Raw genomic sequence first — 16620 nt, 5'->3', positions numbered from 1 at the left:
TAAAAGCCAGTGGCTCTCTGGCTTACTCAGAAGCTGAGGATTACTGCATCTGAGCAAACACCCCCAGACAACACGGAGGAGAGAAAAACACCACGGGCCACGCCAGGTGTGTGAGACATGGGCTCAGAATACTCCCCATCCCAGTCTCTTCACCTGTGGGCCCAGAGTGCACAGTCCCTGCCCAGGGGGCGTCCCAGAAAAAAAGAGCCAGCAAAGAGCCCAGTTCTGGAGAAAGGGGGAGGGAGGCAGGTCCCTGCCCCCTGGTGTTGCCCATGCAGGGCCCCTCGTCCCCAGTGGGGTGGGCACAGAGATGAAGCCCGGTCCTCGGGGGCTGCTGCTAGCCTCCTTCCTAGGGCCAGACAGCTCCACAGCCCAAGGTGTGGCCCTGCACCCTCTGCCTCCCTGTGCTTGGCCTTTGCAGGCTGGGCTTACACACAGGTACACGTGTACACGGCATAGCCATGGGGCTGAACGCACACACTCAGGTACACTCCTGCACTGTTCCTACTGTCCTTTAAAATCCCAGAACCAAGGAGTGTCAAAAGAAGTAAGGCCACTACCTCACAGCCATTAGGATGGCTACTAACAGTAAAACAGAAAATAATAAATGTTAGCAAGGATGTGGAGAAATTAGAACCCTTGGGAACTGGTAGTGGGAATGTCAAATGGTGCAACTGCTGTGGAAAACAGTATGGAGGTCCCTCAAAAAATTTAAAATACAACTACCATATGATCCAGCAATTCTACTTCTGGAATCATATCCAAATTCCACTTCTGAGTGTTTATCCAAAAGTATTGAAAGCAGGGTGTTGAAGAGACATTTATACACCCATGTTCATAGCAGCATTATTCGCAGTAGCTAAAACCGGGAAGCAAGTCAGTGTCCATCAACCAATGAATGGATAAGCAAAATGTGGTGTATACGTACAATGGAATATATTCAGCCTTAAAAAGGAAGGAAATTCTGACACATGCTACAACATGCATGAATCTTGAGGACATTACGTGAAGTTAAAGAAGCCAGTCACAAAAAGACAAGTACTGTATGATTCCACTTATTTGAGATACTCAGAGGAGTCGAAGTTATAGAGACAGAAAAAAGAATGGTGGTTGCAGGGGCTGAGGGAGGAGGAATGAGGGACTGTTGTTTAATGGGAACAAAGTTTCAGTTTTACATATGGAAAGAGTTTTAGAGATGGGTGATGGTGAGAGTCGCACAATATTCTGAATATCACCAAGCTGTACACTTAAAAATGGTTAAAATGATAAATTTTATACTATGTGTGTCTTACCACAATAAAAAAGTTTGGGGAAAAAAACAGATTTTAGTTGTTCACATAGATGACTTGCCTTTAAGCCTGTCAGACCCAAAGCCAACTTTTCACAGCATACTGAAAGGCAACTTTTCACAGCAAGTATTCTGTAACATCCCTGTATTATCTTGAATGAATATGTGTCTTAACCAAACATGGGATATAAAGGAGAAATACAAGAAAAGTCATGGGCATACAACATGCCTTTCAGTATGTGACTGGACACCAGCTACACACACCAACTCACAGGGGTCAGACGTCAGCCCTGGCACATGGATCCTGCGAACACCATGGCTGCAGATGGAGCCTGTGACAGGCGTGTTAGGTTGACAGTTTGAGTACTCAAGTGACATTGTGTGTGGAGGGGTGATTCTCCAAAATAGTGGACAATCTGTGTTGTAAACCAAATTTACAGTGTACAGCATAGGTGCCTCCTTGGAAAATCCTTGCCAAACCCTGGCGAGGGGGAAATGCTTTTTGTGTAACACCATGTTAGGTGTTAGGTCCTAGTAACCGGAGAATAGTAACTGGATCTTTCACTCCATGACTGTCCACTGTGACATTTGGAAACTTTTACAAGATGCCAGCCCAGCAAATGTTTGTTGGGCAGGACTGTGCTACAGAGAGCAGGATCCCTAAGGTCCCTGCTGCCCCGCCATTAAGTGCTACTAGGGCCCCCACCAGTCATCGTGATAACCAGAAACACCCACATGGAATTCCAAAATGCATCCTGGGAACAGCACCACCCTTCTTGAGATGGTGTGTAGAGTGCCTCTCCCATGTTGTGACTCCACACAGAGCAAAGTGTTCATTTTGCCTGCATGTAAGCCTCACTCTGGCGCCAGGAGACCTTGTCCCACCACTCACTGAGTCCACGGCGGCCTCAGACCCTACCACATCTCTGGGCAAGGTCCCCATCAGCTCAGTGGCCACTCAAAGACCATGGCGTAGAGAAATACAAATCAAAACTACAATGCGATATCATCTCACCCCGGTCAGAATGGCCATCATTAAAATCTACAAACAATAAATGCTGGAGAGGATGTGGAGAAAAGGTCACCCTCCTCCACTGTTGGTGGGAATGTAAATTGATACAGCCACTATGGAGAACAGTATGGAGGTTCCTTAAAAAACTAAAAATAGAACTACCGTACGACCCAGCAATCCCACTACTGGGCATATACCCTGAGAAAACCATAATTCAAAAAGAGTCATGTACCACAATGTTCATTGCAGCTCTATTTACAATAGCCAGGACATGGAAGCAACGTAAGTGTCCATCGACAGATGAATGGATAAAGAAGAGTGCCACATATATACAATGGAATATTACTCAGCCATAAAAAGAAACGAAATTGAGTTATTTGTAGTGAGGTGGATGGACCTAGAGTCTGTCATACAGAGTGAAGTAAGTCAGAAAGAGAAAAACAAATACCGTATGCTAACACATATATATGGAATTTAAAAAGAAATGGTCATGAAGAACCTAGAGGCAAGACAGGAATAAAGATGCAGACATAAAGAATGGACTTGAGGACACGAGGAGGGGGAAGGGTAAGCTGGGACGAAGTGAGAGTGGCATGAACATGTATACACTACCAAATGTAAAATAGGTAGCTAGTGGGAAGCAACCACATAGCACAGGGAGATCAGCTTGGTGCTTTGTGATCACCTAGAGGGGTGGGATAGGGAGGGTGGGAGGGAGACACAAGAGGGGGGAGATATGGGGATATATGTATATGTATAGATTCACTTTGTTATAAAGCAGAAACTAACACACCATTGTAAAGCAATTATACTCCAATTAAAAATTTAAAAAAAAAAAAAAAAAAAAACAGGGCAGCCGAAAGCTCAAAGCAGTAACATTTTCTGGACAGTCTGACCCCTGAGGAACTAAACTTTTGCAGCCTCAGTAGCAGGACCCTGCCCTTTGGTTAGGTGTTTGGGAAGCCTCCCAGCAATTCTCAGGAATAAAACTGATGGAATCACAGCAAGTGGGCTGGTGCCCACTCTCTTCCCCCTCGCGCACTCCAGCTTCCCCACTGCTGGCCGTCCTCTGGTCCGGCACAGCTGCTTCTCCTCTCAGTGTGGGTAAGGGCAGGTGGGGAGCAGGCAGAGGCCTGAGCTTCCAGGCCGGAAGTGGGGGATTGGAGTCTGTAAGGAGTCAGTGTCCTCCTTCTAGAAAGCATGACTCACTTGGTAGGGAACCTAGTTGTGTGAGGTTCCCACGAACACAAGAGTAAAAACTAAAGTTCTTAATGCCAGGAGGGCTTTAGCATTTATTCAAGTTTTCAAACATTACTCTTTCACTCTGGGGCCACCTGATAGGTGTGCCAATCAACCATAAAAGGTGTATGTGGATCCCTCTCCTAGGAATCCAACAAATTTTGCTTTCTCTAATAGGAATAGAAGAGAGGACTGTAAATGTCAAAGAGCAGATTGTATGGCAACATCAATTGAACCAGGCATTGATGAGCAAATGTACCATTTGTCTAGCAAAGCTCTGGGTGGCTTTGTTAATTTAAATGACCTGATGCTGGGTCGAAAACTGAGATGAGGTGTTGTCCGAAAACTCAGGTGCAGGTGGAGGTGTTTACTTCCACCCAGCGTCTGAGCAGCCTTGATCGGCTCTGGTGCGGCAGCTGGGGCAGAAGATGCGTGGTCTGCGTGGCGTGTGTGTTGGGCCAAGCAGGGCAGGAGGCCACGTGGAGCCCTAGATGTGCAGATCCTGTTGTGGGCCCAAAGTGGGTCCTGTACCTTCAACCCAGAACATTCCAAAGAAGCTGGGATGACAAATAACACAGGCCAGGGAAAAGAGCAGAGGACCCTGAGCAAGGACAGTTGGCCAGCCTGAGGCTAGGCCCTCTTTGGGGTCTGGGCCGATGAGGGGCTGCTAATGAATGAGTGGTGGGCCTGCCGTTGGTTCTGGGGTTGAGACTAGTGCGTGAGGAGGGGAGCCAGCTGGAGCCCAGAGTGATGGTATGGTGGGAGGCTGGCCGAGCACGCCGAACCAAAGGCAGGCAGCAACTCGCCGGCGCCCTCGTGGCCCATGACAGCGTCCACTGCAGTCTGCACGGCCAGTTCTCTAAGAGACTGAAGACATTCACGCAGGAGATGCAAAGGTGTTGGAGCACAGTCTCGGAGGAGACGGGCAGAGACGAAGACAGGATGAGAGTGTGTGGCTTGGAGCAGACAGAGCACCTCCTTAGAGCCGGGCCTTGGGAGAAAAGTCAGATCTGAAGAGAAGGCCTTCCAGGAAGGGGCACCTGGAAGCAAATCTGCAGGCCGCTTTCTGGCAGGTAGTGGGAGTAGCCAGGAATCGCACGCAGCTCAGGCCACGGCACAAACACCTCCCCAGGGGACCTGAGTGTGGCAGTAGTGACCCATCTGCTCAGAAGTTACGGGCCCCAGGGGACAGCCAGCAGGGCGTCACCAGGTGGAGTGACTTTGAGTACAACTGTTTGTGTCTGTTTGGGGATTGTGAGGAGGCCGTATCGTGTGTGCTTAACAAGCGCCAGGAATTTTCAGCATTTTGTGGCTTGGTCAACACCATCAGTAAAAGTACATCGTATTAGTGAAAACATATCCTAAAGATAAACCCATTGGTTTTGGCATTTATTGTTAATTGAATTGTCCCAGAAATGGCAGCAGAAAGATTGTTAACGTTCATGCATTTACATCAAGTTAAACATCTGTTCCTCTTAAACTAAACTCCAGCAAAGTTATGGCGGCTCATAAATTAGACCAGGAAGTAAAATGCTTCTTGCTCTTTGCACAGCTTAGCGGTTTCAAAATAGACTTCCGAATGACACATTGCAATGGAGGCCCATGTAACACAACCATGTTCAGCTGTGATGTTGGTGCCAGACGATTAAGCTGAGTTTTTGCTTTGGTGGTGAAGATCCCAGCTTTGCCTGCGGCAGTGACATTACTTATCAGGCCATCTGGGGACAATGTGAGAACCTGCTGGTGTTTGGGTGGGGCTCGGGGCAGAGCCTACCCATGAGCGGACCCAACAGCCGCTAAGAGGTTGTGGCAACATCCAGTCTCTCCCCTGGACCCTTCTGGGGGTTCTCCCAGGTGAGGGTCTCTGGATCTGAGCCTAGGGACTGGGCCACCCTGCCAGGTCGAGTAGGACTGGAGTTCAGAGGGTGTGGCTCGAGGGCATGGCTGGCTGCTGTGTGGCTTCTGAAGGGATGGCCTGTGTGCGGCTCGGGAAGGGAGCTGCCCTTCCCCCACAAGTGGGCATCTCAGAGCACGACCCACCGGCCCCCACCCAGCACTTCCTTCCTTCCCATCCTCCGGCTCCTTAGCTCACACCCATGCCCAAATGGGATGGCTTCTGCTAATGGCAGAGGAGTTCTTCATGATATCAAATAACCTTTGTCCTGCAGTCCCCTCTCTCATAAATTTGGGGTTTGCAGGGGACTTCTGAAGTGCAGGGCTGCCCTGGTGAGAGAAGAGCCAGCACCCTGGAGGCCGCTGGGGGCTGGGGTCTTCACAGGGGCCTCAGGATCCCCCTCACCCCGACCCCCCAATTCTGCCTGTGTATAAAGCTCTCCCTGGGAGCTCAGAGGGTCCCCAGGGTCAGCTTTGTGCTCAGTTACTGATTAGAGTCCTGGTATGGGACCAGGCCTTTGCCGAAGTTGTGCGGTGGCCAAATTCCCCCTCAGGCCTCCTCCCCACCTGGGCTGCTGCTCCAAGCCTAGCCCCCCTACCCCCTGCCTGGCCTTTTCACAGGGCTGTCCAGGGTGTCCTGAGCAGCGGTGGCAGAACCAGAGGACAGACCCTCTCATCCTCTTCCTCTCCAGAGGCAGGTCCCAAAGAGCCGCATGTGTCCCCACAGGGGCTCAGAGGAGACATCTTCCATGTGACCCAGTGTCCAGCAGGGCAGCATCCCCTCTGTGGCTCACCACCACCACTCCCCGCCCGGCCATGCGCAACTCTGTGGGGCCCTGTCGCACGTTTTGGGGTGCCCCTACTAGCGAGGTAGGGCCCATGCCCCCGGCAGTGAGCACAGCTACACGTACACACACTCGCTGCAGATGCCCCACCACACGTGCATCTCACGCCCCCCTCCAACCAGGAACTGATATGACGGGTGATGACACGGCCCCCAGCCCTCTCCGGAGTTCCAGACCTCAGTCACTGTGGCTCAGGGTGGCCGGGATTGTCCCCTCCTCAGGGCAGGGCTGTAGTGGCTCTCCACCAAGATTCTACCTTCATCCAGTCAGCAGGCATTTAATGAGCACCTTCTGCAGTCAGAACGTGGGCCAGGTGCTGGCGTCACACCTGCAACAAGGCAGGGCCCTGGCCTCCAGGGGCTCCCATCTGATGGGGCAGCCTGATACCAACAGTGCATGAATAACAGAGAGTAAAGCCTAGGGAAAGGGCAACGACAGAGAATATGGGGGGTGGGGGGATGTCGGAGAGGGTGGCAGGCAGAGACGGCCCCTCCGCAGTCTCCCGCACCACCTCCCTTCCTGGTGCCACGGGTCTCCAGGCCACCCCGTCTCCTGCTCCAGGCCCCCCCGGAATCTGGGACCTGGGCCTGTCCGGGCCCTCGACCACATGGCCTGTCTCCCTCTCGGTTAGAATCTGAGCGTCCTGCTGCCTGGCTGTTGCCTCCCACCTTGCCCACCCTGTGCAACCCCCCTTTCCTCAACTCTGGAGCCACCAGCCCCTCCCACACCGGGGACCAGAAGCTTTGCCTGCCACAGAGTGAAGACCGTCCCTTTGAGGCCCAGGCTGGCAGGGGCACATGTGGCTGATAGAATATTCTCAGTGTTTCTCTTGCTTCCCTTTGTTTTGCAATAGAAAGCGTGCCTTTGATAGACGTTTAATTCCAGAAGCTGCTACCTGCTTCCTATCTCTCTTTGCTCAAAAAATTAAATGCGGATGTGCCTGTGCTCCTGCTATAATAATCTCCCTTGGAGTGGAAGGACTGTGGCTGGAATGGGAGAACATTAGAATCTTCAAAGAGGGACAATTATTGAGGGAACTAGATTAATGAGGTGTCATAACAGCTTAGCCAGATCTGCGGCTGACCTTTCTCGTGGAGAACGGGCTTGATAAATGTAGTTCATTACCAAGTTCTGACATGAAAATAGGATCACACTCTGGGCTCCTCAGCAGGCTGATCAATATTTTATCTGCCAAAACAGGCCCGGTCTGTGTGCAGGAGGGGCCCCGCACACACACAAGCTGGCAGGAAGCCTGAGGCCAGTGCTGGGGGCTGGCCGAGAGGGGCCAGTGCTGCGGCACAGGGGGCACCCCAGCCAGTGGAGGATGGCTGGGACCTTCCAAGGGCCTGTTGGGGATTCTCATCACTGCCAGGCTGGCCGGGACACAAGCCTCCCTCCCTGAAAGGCCCTAGAGCAGAAATGTTCATGGGGAGGGGAAGGGAGTGAAGACGTCTTCACTGATTTTTGTGGCCACCTGTGCCAGGGCTGGGCATCAGTGAAGGGGACAAAGACAGATGCACCAGGCCCCAGCTCACATAGGGCATTGAGCCCATTTCACGCAGAGAAGCCCTCGGGGCTGGCTGACCACTCAGACATGGCAAAGTCTGTTTATATTTAGTTTTACATAAAAGGACCCTGTAAGGTGGTCAAGGGCTGTTATTGCCCCCATTCTAAGGTAGGAAGTGGATGCAAGAAGGGCGTGGGTAGATGCCTTTCCGAGGGTCCCACAGCTGCTCAAAACCAGAACCAGATGTTCTCCTGCCTCCCCGTCTAGTGCTCCATCCAGCCTTGCAACGACTGTCATTAGTGGAGTTCGTGTCAGGTGTGGCAGCCTATGATGAAGCCTGTCTCTACCTGAGGACCCCAGCTAAGGTTGTTACACGGTGGTCCTGTCACCCTAGCTTCTTGAGGAGAGAGTCTGCCTAGAGCCGCAGGACTCAACCACATTCACAAGCATTTAACACTGTCACACTCTGTGTGTGACTATCCAGGCCAGTCCCACCAGCTTGGAACTTGCAGTGCCACAGAAGGATGTAGCCGACGCTGATAACACCCCATCCAGATTCCCGCAGTCAACCCAGAGGTTCCGTGCAGCTTCGGGTGATCAGTCCCCGTGACACTTGTAAATAGCTTCCAACCTCATCTTCAGCCTGAGGGCACTTTCTGGCCTCAAGCATGAACTGAGTCCACATTTGGGGAGTCCAGAAGTGCTGGATTGGGGTGGGGGTAATGCCCCCAGGAGCAGCCCTCAGCCCAGGAGGGCCAGAAGTTGGTAGAAGAGCACCCTGTCCCCGGCACCTCGGTGGAGCAGCTCCGAGGTGTACTCAACACCGTCTCTGCAAGGTCCTGTGGACTGAGCCCCGGTTGCCACTGTCTTTCCCTGTCCCCAGTCTCACTTCCTCCTTCCTCCCTGCACTTCTTGGGATCATCTCCAAATATACTGCTCACCCTCTATCCTCGTTGTAGGGGCTGCTAAGCAGGAGGCCAAACTAAGACAGAGGACAAGCCTCACACACACACAAAGACAGACCATATGTACGGGGCAGAGAGTAAGAAGATGGATGGACGACAGTGGTTCTGTATGTGCGCAGGAGGGGGCTGAGCTGGGCCCCAGAGAAAGGGGAAAGAAGAGGAGAGGAAAAAGCACGCAAGAAGGTACCCAGCAGGCCAACATCGGCTGCAATCAGGCACAGTGAGTTTATGGGTCTGGAGGGGTCTTCCCTGGGACTCTCCAGGCCTCACTAAAAAGCTTTGACCTAGCCTAAGTCACAAAGAGACCCCAAAATCCCCATATTATAATGACACAAATTTTTCTTTTCCTTGAAAACACCAAGACACAGAGGAAACACTTAAATGACTTTCCAAGCATGTACAAATTATGTTAGTCTGCCTACTCGTGAAGCAGGTCCCCTAAGGTCCCAGCTGGGCAGCTCCAGGTGAGCTTATTCAAGTCACAGACCTCAATATCATATACAAAAGTCCTCCTCTCCAGAGTCCTCTCTGGAAGTCCCACCCACCCTGGATCAATAGTGAGGAAGTTGACCGTACTGCAGGCTAGGCCACGGAGGCCCAGGCTCAGGGCTCCCAGGACAGGCTGGGCATGGCCATTCTCACCATCATCAGGGTCAGCCCCCGCGGGGGAACCAGGGAGGGGTGTTGTGGTCCCCAAGCCTCTGCTGTATCCCCTCCAGGGACCTGCCCTCCAAAGGGGCAGGGTCCATCCCTGGGGCCCAGGCCCACCCCAGACGTGGGACACAGAGAATTATGAAGCTGGGGGTGCTAGTTTAGATTGGGTGATGTTTCTGCTGTGGCCAATATACAGTGAAGAGTAAGCCGGGCAGAGGTTTGGGTAAGGAACATTGGAGGAATATCCCATTGTATTTATGTACCACATCTTCTTTATCCATTCGTCTGTCGATGGGCATTTAGGTTGCTTCCATGACCTGGCTATTGTAAATAGTGCTGCAATGAACATTGGGGTGCATGTGTCTTTTTGAATTATGATTTTCTCTGGGTATATGCCCAGTAATGGGATTGCTGGGTCATATGGTAATTCTATATTTCATTTTTTAAGGAACCTCCATACTGTTCTCCATAGTGGCTGTACCAATTTACATTCCCACCAACAGTCTAAGAGGGTTCCCTTTTCTCCACACCCTCTCCAGCATTTATTGTTTGTAGATTTTCTGAGACATGGGTGGATCTAGAGACAGTCATACAGAGTGAAGTAAGTCAGAAAGAGAAAACAAATATCGTATATTAACACATATATGGGAAACCTAGAAAAATGGGGTTTTTTTGGTGAACTCGTTTGCAAGGCAGAAATAGAGACACAGATGTAGAGAGCAAACTTACGGACACCAAGTGGGGAAAGCGGTGGGGGTGGTGGTGGTGGGATGAATCGAGAGATGGGGATTAACATGTATACACTGATGTGCATAAAATAGATAACTAACAAAAACCTGCTATATAAAGAAAAATAAAAGAACATTGGAGGGAGCAGTAAACACCAACCCCAAGCAGCACATTCGTGTGGTAGGTGCTGTTAAGATTGTTTCTCCCTCCACACCCCCTACCTCTTCAAGTCCCCAGTGGACTTGCTGGGTGGGCGGGCAGTGATGACCCGCATGATACTGAGAAAGACCCAATGCTTGGGTATTGAAGCTCTTGCCCAAATTGAATAAGGGAAGAGGAAGATCTGAAAACAGAGGCTCTGTGGGCCGGGTCTCGGGCCCCATGCAACACACAAGGCCAGACAGGGCTCCACTAGTTTAAACGGCTCACAGTCAGGGTCACCTGTGCAGAGGGCCTGGCTTCACCTCTGGCCAGCCTCTGGGAAGGGGATTATGGGTAACTTATTTTCTTTCTTTATACTTATCTGCACTTTCCAAGTGTTTTGTTGTTGTTGTTGTTGTTTTGATGGACGTGTGTTCTTTTACAATAAGACAAAGGTTTAAAACTGGCAGCAGGGCGGGAACCTTTACAGATGCCCACGCTCCACCTTGATGAGCTGTTCCATCTGACCCCACAGTGTGACCAGGGGGGTTGTGAATGAAAAAAATAAACCTGGGACTTGGTAAACTCATCCTGGAAACCAAAAGGGAAGGCTTTTGAGAGGGCAGTCCTTCCTGGAGATGAAGCATCAGAAGTCTTGAAAGAGGTTGAATTTTGGAATCTAAAGTGACACCATCAGGGTGTCTTTCCTCTGGTGCTCGTGGTTGCCCAGAACTATAGGGATATTAGAGGAGCTCAGGAACATTGGGCCAATGATTTAATTATTCCAGGTTGAAACTCATGTAAAGTGCAAGTGCTCCTGGGATAAAGAAGGATTTCAAATCATCTTCCAGGAGCAGCTCAGTTTATCTCAGGACCCCCATGCCCAGCAGCAGCCAGGCACAGTGAGGCCCTCAGTAAAGGAAAGAAGGACACGGGAAGTTTGGCAAAGTGTGATCTGCAGGTCTTGGCATCCTACGCCAGCTCCACACTTCCCTCCAGCCTTGTCTGTGCCCCCATCCCTGCCTCAGTCCGGCTCAGCCACACCAGCTTCCTCTGGGCTCCGGACACACTGTGCCGCCAGCTCCTGCACCTGCAGTCCCTGTGACCTGGCATTCCCTTCCCTCTGCCTCCTTTGGCCACAGATCCCTCATCCTGCAGGTCCCATCCTTAGGGAGACTTCCTTCACCCTGGCCTCGTTAGCTCTCCCTCCACGGGCACCCTTGATGCCCAGGATGGGAAGCTCCATCGTATCCTCAAAGTGCCGCCCAGCATCAGGCACAGAGTTTATGAGTAAATGCTGGTAAAAGGATGGGAGGGCATGGCTGGCATGAGCCCTAGCAGGAGGCCAGACCAGGGGCTCAGGGAGCTGGCCCTGGAGACTGGGGGCACCCACCTCTTTCCGCCAAGTTGATTTCTAGACATGTACATACCTTCCTGACATGAGTCATGTGCTGGGCAGCTGCCAGGGTTGAGAAGCCACTGTGAACTGACAGTGAACTGTAGGGATGTGATAAGAGGGGAAGAGCCTGGGGAGGTTGCTGCAGTCCACCTGACAGAACCCACCTTGAAGGTTTCCCTGGCCTGCCAGAGTGGGAGGTGCTGTCTAGCTTCAGACCCCTGGCCTAGGGCAGCAGGCAGCTCAGAGGAGATCTGTGCCCCACCAGGGTCTGTGAGGAAGACTGGAGGGTTGGGAGGACCTGCAAGGATGAGACATCTCTCCCCATCTGACCTGGCCTGGCCCATCCTTCAGGTGGCCCTGCTGTAGTGTGTTTTTTTAGGAGGCTAACGGTACGCTAGCATTTCTGAGTCAAGCCTCCTATCAACCCCATATCCATCCGCTGTGTGCACTAGCTTCCCAGCATCTGGGCATGAATACCTGTCCCCAGGAAAGCCTGACAGGCCCTCCAGTGCAGGTTCCTGCAGATCCCCCCCACAGAGACTTCCACTGCCGTCTCCACCGAAGCTTCTCTCTCCACTCAGATACCGCATCCAGCTTCCATCCATTTGCCAGGACTAGTTTCACCCTCTTGGAGGCTGGAGGCCAGGATTTGGGCAAAGCTCTTCCTCTACTTTCCCCAGACTGACCTTTGTCCAGGCTCAGGAAGCAGAGCCCAGCAGGCCGCCACATCTTCCCCTGGGTGTGAGTGTGTGGTCGTGGGACACGGCCACAATTTTCAACGCCGTACAGACTTGAGAATCGGGTTTGCCAACCGGGGGTCCTACGAGCTCCCAGGAATGGATACGCTACAACGCCAAAGAGGCGTGGGTGAGTTGTTCTTGTCAGAGCATAGAAACTCCCAGAGAGCAAATAGGTTTGGTTATATTGAACACAGCAATTGATTTTTTTCTAAATAAACATGCAGGAGGAGATGGTAACAGCCATCTGTTTCTGACAAGAATCAATTGACCCAAATTGGAAGAAAATCTAGAAACACAAACAAGCACAAGAAAGCGATTGGACCATCCAGGCTTGTCTAGGGAGGCAGAGAAAGAAACAGACAGACTTCCCCACCAGCACTCTCCCCACCAGGCAGCTCCCCTGTTTGTTGCTCTTCAGCAAATGTGGTTCCAATAATGACAAGGGGGAGAGTAGCTATCATTTTATGAGCCCTTACTTGGTGCCAAACCACTGCTGTGCCTTTTATGTGCGTATCTTATTTAACCCTCCTAACAGCCCTATGTGGGAGGCACTGCTCTCCCCACTTCACAGATGAAATCACTGAGGCACCTTGTGCAAGGTACACACTCAGGCAGCCACAGACCTGGGACTCAAACCCGGTGGACTCCAGATCCAGTGCGCTCCAGCACCCCTGAGCTATGACCTGGTGCCCTGAACTGGCCTTGGAATTAAGGGGACGCGCCCCAGGCCCCAGACACTCCCTTCCCAGCAGGGCACTGGCTTCACCCTGGACTGGATGAGGAGTGCACACCCATGCTCCAGGGCTCAGCAAAGCCAGGTGCTGGAGTACATATTCCATCCCGGGAGGTGGGGAAGTGGGGCCAGAGAGGCTCTCCCGCTCGCTAACAACGGACAGCCTCCACTCACGGTGCAGCCCTGTGCGGGGAGCAAGCATCCTCATGGCCTGTTGCCAGCGAGATAAACTATGTCATGTCACCGTGCCTCACAGGCCTCATTTGCCAAAACACTGTATGGTTCGGATGCTGTGGACCAAGCATGGCCATGATAAAAGGCCTAAGAGCAACGGGCTGTGCGCTTTGGTTTTAATTTTGTAAAAGCTGCGTTTTGTGTCTTGGCCATAGGCTTGTGTACTCATGTTCGTTTTGAAGTAATCCAGCCCTGGGAGTGTACCTAATTAACTTAAGCAGGGCTTATTAGTCCTGTTAACTGGAACTCGCTAATCTATGAGGCCAAGGATTCCAAAGCAGCCTTTAAGGTAGGATTAAGGCAAAGATGAGCTATTACAATATGGAATCGGGGCGGCTTTCCTAAAGCCGCTGTGGGGCTGTGCTGGGACTTCCCCTGGATGAATCTCCCCATTCCATCTGGCAAACACTCTGTGTCTGGCTGTAGTAGGTGCTCAATAAACATTTGCGAGATGAACCAACAGGCTCCTTCCAGCATTTGCATCATGTGTAGCATGTATCCACTGCTCCATAAATATTTATGGGATGGACTGGTGGACAGACGGACAAATAGGTCTCATGCACTCCGGTAACACCCTGCACTGCACATAGTGAATGCCCAGTAACTGCCGATGGGTGGGGTGGATGGGGGTCTTCTCGAGGCCGGGGGAGGAGTCTGGCTGCAATAACCCCATCTTCTCTTCCAGGTGACCCGTGCACCATGGCCGACGACGCCCGCCTGAAGAAGGGCCTTCTGGCGCTGCAGGCCCGCCTGCAGCCACTCCATGAAGGGGACGGCAGACAAGACCCTGCTTCCCAGAAGCGGCTCCTGGTGGAATCTCTGTTTAAGGACTTGGATGTAGACGGGGACGGCCACCTCAGCCGCTCTGAACTGGCCCAGGTGGGTACGGCATTCGGTGAAATTGCATCACGGAGGAATCCAGTTTCCCCTTCCGCGCGTGAAGGAGGAGAAACGGGAGGTCCACACGGGGAGACTCGTCTGTGACCATCGCTGTAACGGGATGCCGAGGAGGCCTTGCTCCTGCGAGAGCAAGCCATCTCCCGGGAGTCGGAGAGCCTGTGTTTAACACCTCTTGAGGACATCTGACAAACAGAACGATGTCAGTGTCTCCTTCCCACCAGCCACCTTCCGCCAATATTTACAAAGAAGCTCTGAGGCACTCTCAGCTAGCTGGTGAAACACACACTGCACACCGGCTGGGCTCTGAGGTTTTCATTAGGAAATAAGTCTTTTCTTCCTGAGCCCTTTGCTGTCCTCAGCAGAGAGGTTCAAAGGAAGCAGGTTTGGTTCCCGCCAAACACTGCTGGAGCTGTGACCTGGGTGTCCCCACGTCCTCTCCGCTAGGACCTAGCCCTCTGCGGTATACAGGAATCAGTAGCCCGCACCCCAGCCTGCTGGCTTGCGGGAAGCCCTGTGGCCACCCCCAAACACTGCTCTTCCCTTTGAGAAAACACTTGGATGGGGCCTCCCTCCCAGGCACAGCACACGTGTCCCTCTGTCCAGCTACAAGGTGGTACAAGGGCCTGGAGCATCTGCAGCAAAACGAAGAGAGGAAGGAGCAACCTAGGGCACCAGGCAGGCCAGCTGCAGGGTGGGCCTGTTGGGTGCTGGTGGCAGAAAGGCAGGCTGGGTGGCCCCGAGGGCCTGAGTTCCTGCTCCTACTCTGCTGGTTTGTCTCTGAGGGCCTGGGGCCCTGGAGCCACACCAGGGCAAAGATATGGAGGGAGGATGAGGTCAGCCTCCCCAGGAAGGGTGGGAGGGCCTAGCAGCTCTGCCCCAGAGACCACAGAGTGCCCCCCACCAGAGGACAGGTAATAGGATGAGTCCCCACCTCTGATGCCACTCTAAAGAAATCCTTCACAAGGCACAGCAATGACCTCATCAAAGCTGTGACCAGGTCACCAGGAAGGACCAGGCTAGGGAGGGTCCTGACATTTACTGTGGGCTCGGCACTAAGCAAGGCCCTTTACTTGTGATGTGCCCAACACAGATGTGTTCCTCACTCGGAGGTAGAATAGCTACGAACGCAGACTTCACGGTCAGACTGCCTGAGTTCAGGTCCAGCTCCGGCATTTACAGGGACCTAGTGGGTCTAGGCAGACAGCTTCGCCTCTCCATGCCTCGTTTCTTGTCTGTGACTGTCGCAGGGCCATCAGGAGGGTCAGATGAGCTAAGACATGTGAAGTTCTCAGCCTAGTGCCCAGCATGCAGCACATTCTCAGTAAGTGACAGCCGTCAGCATCACTTCGTCATCATCACCTTTATTGTTGTTATCATTTCCTCCTTAAACCTTTCAGCCACCCTTTGCTGTGTGGTAGGTGCTGGTGTTATCCTCCCTTCCCAAGTATTTTTAGATGAGGAAGCAGATCCAAGAAATCAAGAGACTTGCCTGCAGAGTGTGTACCACCTAGAACACGGTGAACTAAGACAAAACCCGGGGTCCGGGGGGGTGGAGGGCGGTGAGTGGACCTGCTCTCCTCACGGTACAGGGGGTTCCCTGGGGGGAGGGCTCCCACCACAGGCTCCACCTGATCCTCTCCAAGTCTGTGGGGATGACAGGTGCCCATAAAATCTGAGTACAGAGCAGTTATCCAGACGCTTCCCCACGCAGGGTCCCCTTCTCAAGTCCAGCCACTCCAGAGCCTGCTTCCAGGGCGTGTGTTGGGAAACACAGATTCTAAGGCGTTTGCAGACCCGCCCCTGCTCACCCACACCTGGCAGCATGCACAAGTCCATCCACGGCCCGCACCCCGGGAGGCCTCCCAGGCACATGCCAGCCTGCATGTCGCCACTTCCAGCAACACTCAGCCCCCAGCTGTGGCTGAGGAGCCCAAGGGGCAGGGCCAGGGACCCACAGGTGACCCACGCCGCTCTGGGGAGAGCCCAGGTCCTGTTAGTTACGGTTACCTGTGAGAAGAGCCATCTGGCGATTCGATTCCCCGCAATACAGGCTGTGCGGGGAGCCCGGAGGGCAGGCGTTTTCTCCTTATTTAACAGAGGCAGCTGTGGGCTCTTGGTGCCCCAGGCCCACGTGGCTCCCGGTAGCTGCCAGGTAAACAGAACCTTCCTGGGCGCATTGCTCTAACCTGGCAGAGACATGCCCCGAGGCACCTGAAGCCATTAACAAGCATGGTAATTGGACTATGATTTCCTCTTTAAAATTTAACGTGTTTAAAGTACATTTCATAAATCTGCCGAGCAGGGGCCAGCTAAAATGGGCCTTTCCTTGACACTGAATCAG

At 52.6% G+C, this 16620-nt stretch overlaps 1 protein-coding gene across 1 annotated transcript in view; it reads left to right on the top strand.

Annotated features, from left to right (window-relative positions):
- FSTL4 (follistatin like 4) overlaps nt 1-16620 on the top strand; it is a 448259-nt gene that overhangs the window by 282527 nt on the left and 149112 nt on the right. Inside the window, exon 4 of the mRNA XM_007461353.1 lies at nt 14065-14258. Within this exon, the coding sequence (XP_007461415.1) occupies nt 14065-14258 (194 nt within the window). The remainder of the gene's footprint in view (nt 1-14064; nt 14259-16620) is intronic.

The sequence above is a fragment of the Lipotes vexillifer genome, unplaced genomic scaffold (assembly GCF_000442215.2).
Source record: "Lipotes vexillifer unplaced genomic scaffold, Lipotes_vexillifer_v1.1 scaffold217, whole genome shotgun sequence".
Classification (NCBI taxonomy): Eukaryota; Metazoa; Chordata; class Mammalia; order Artiodactyla; family Lipotidae; genus Lipotes; species Lipotes vexillifer.
The sequence above is the reverse complement of the archived record's forward strand: the minus strand, read 5'-3'. Positions and strand labels throughout refer to the sequence as shown.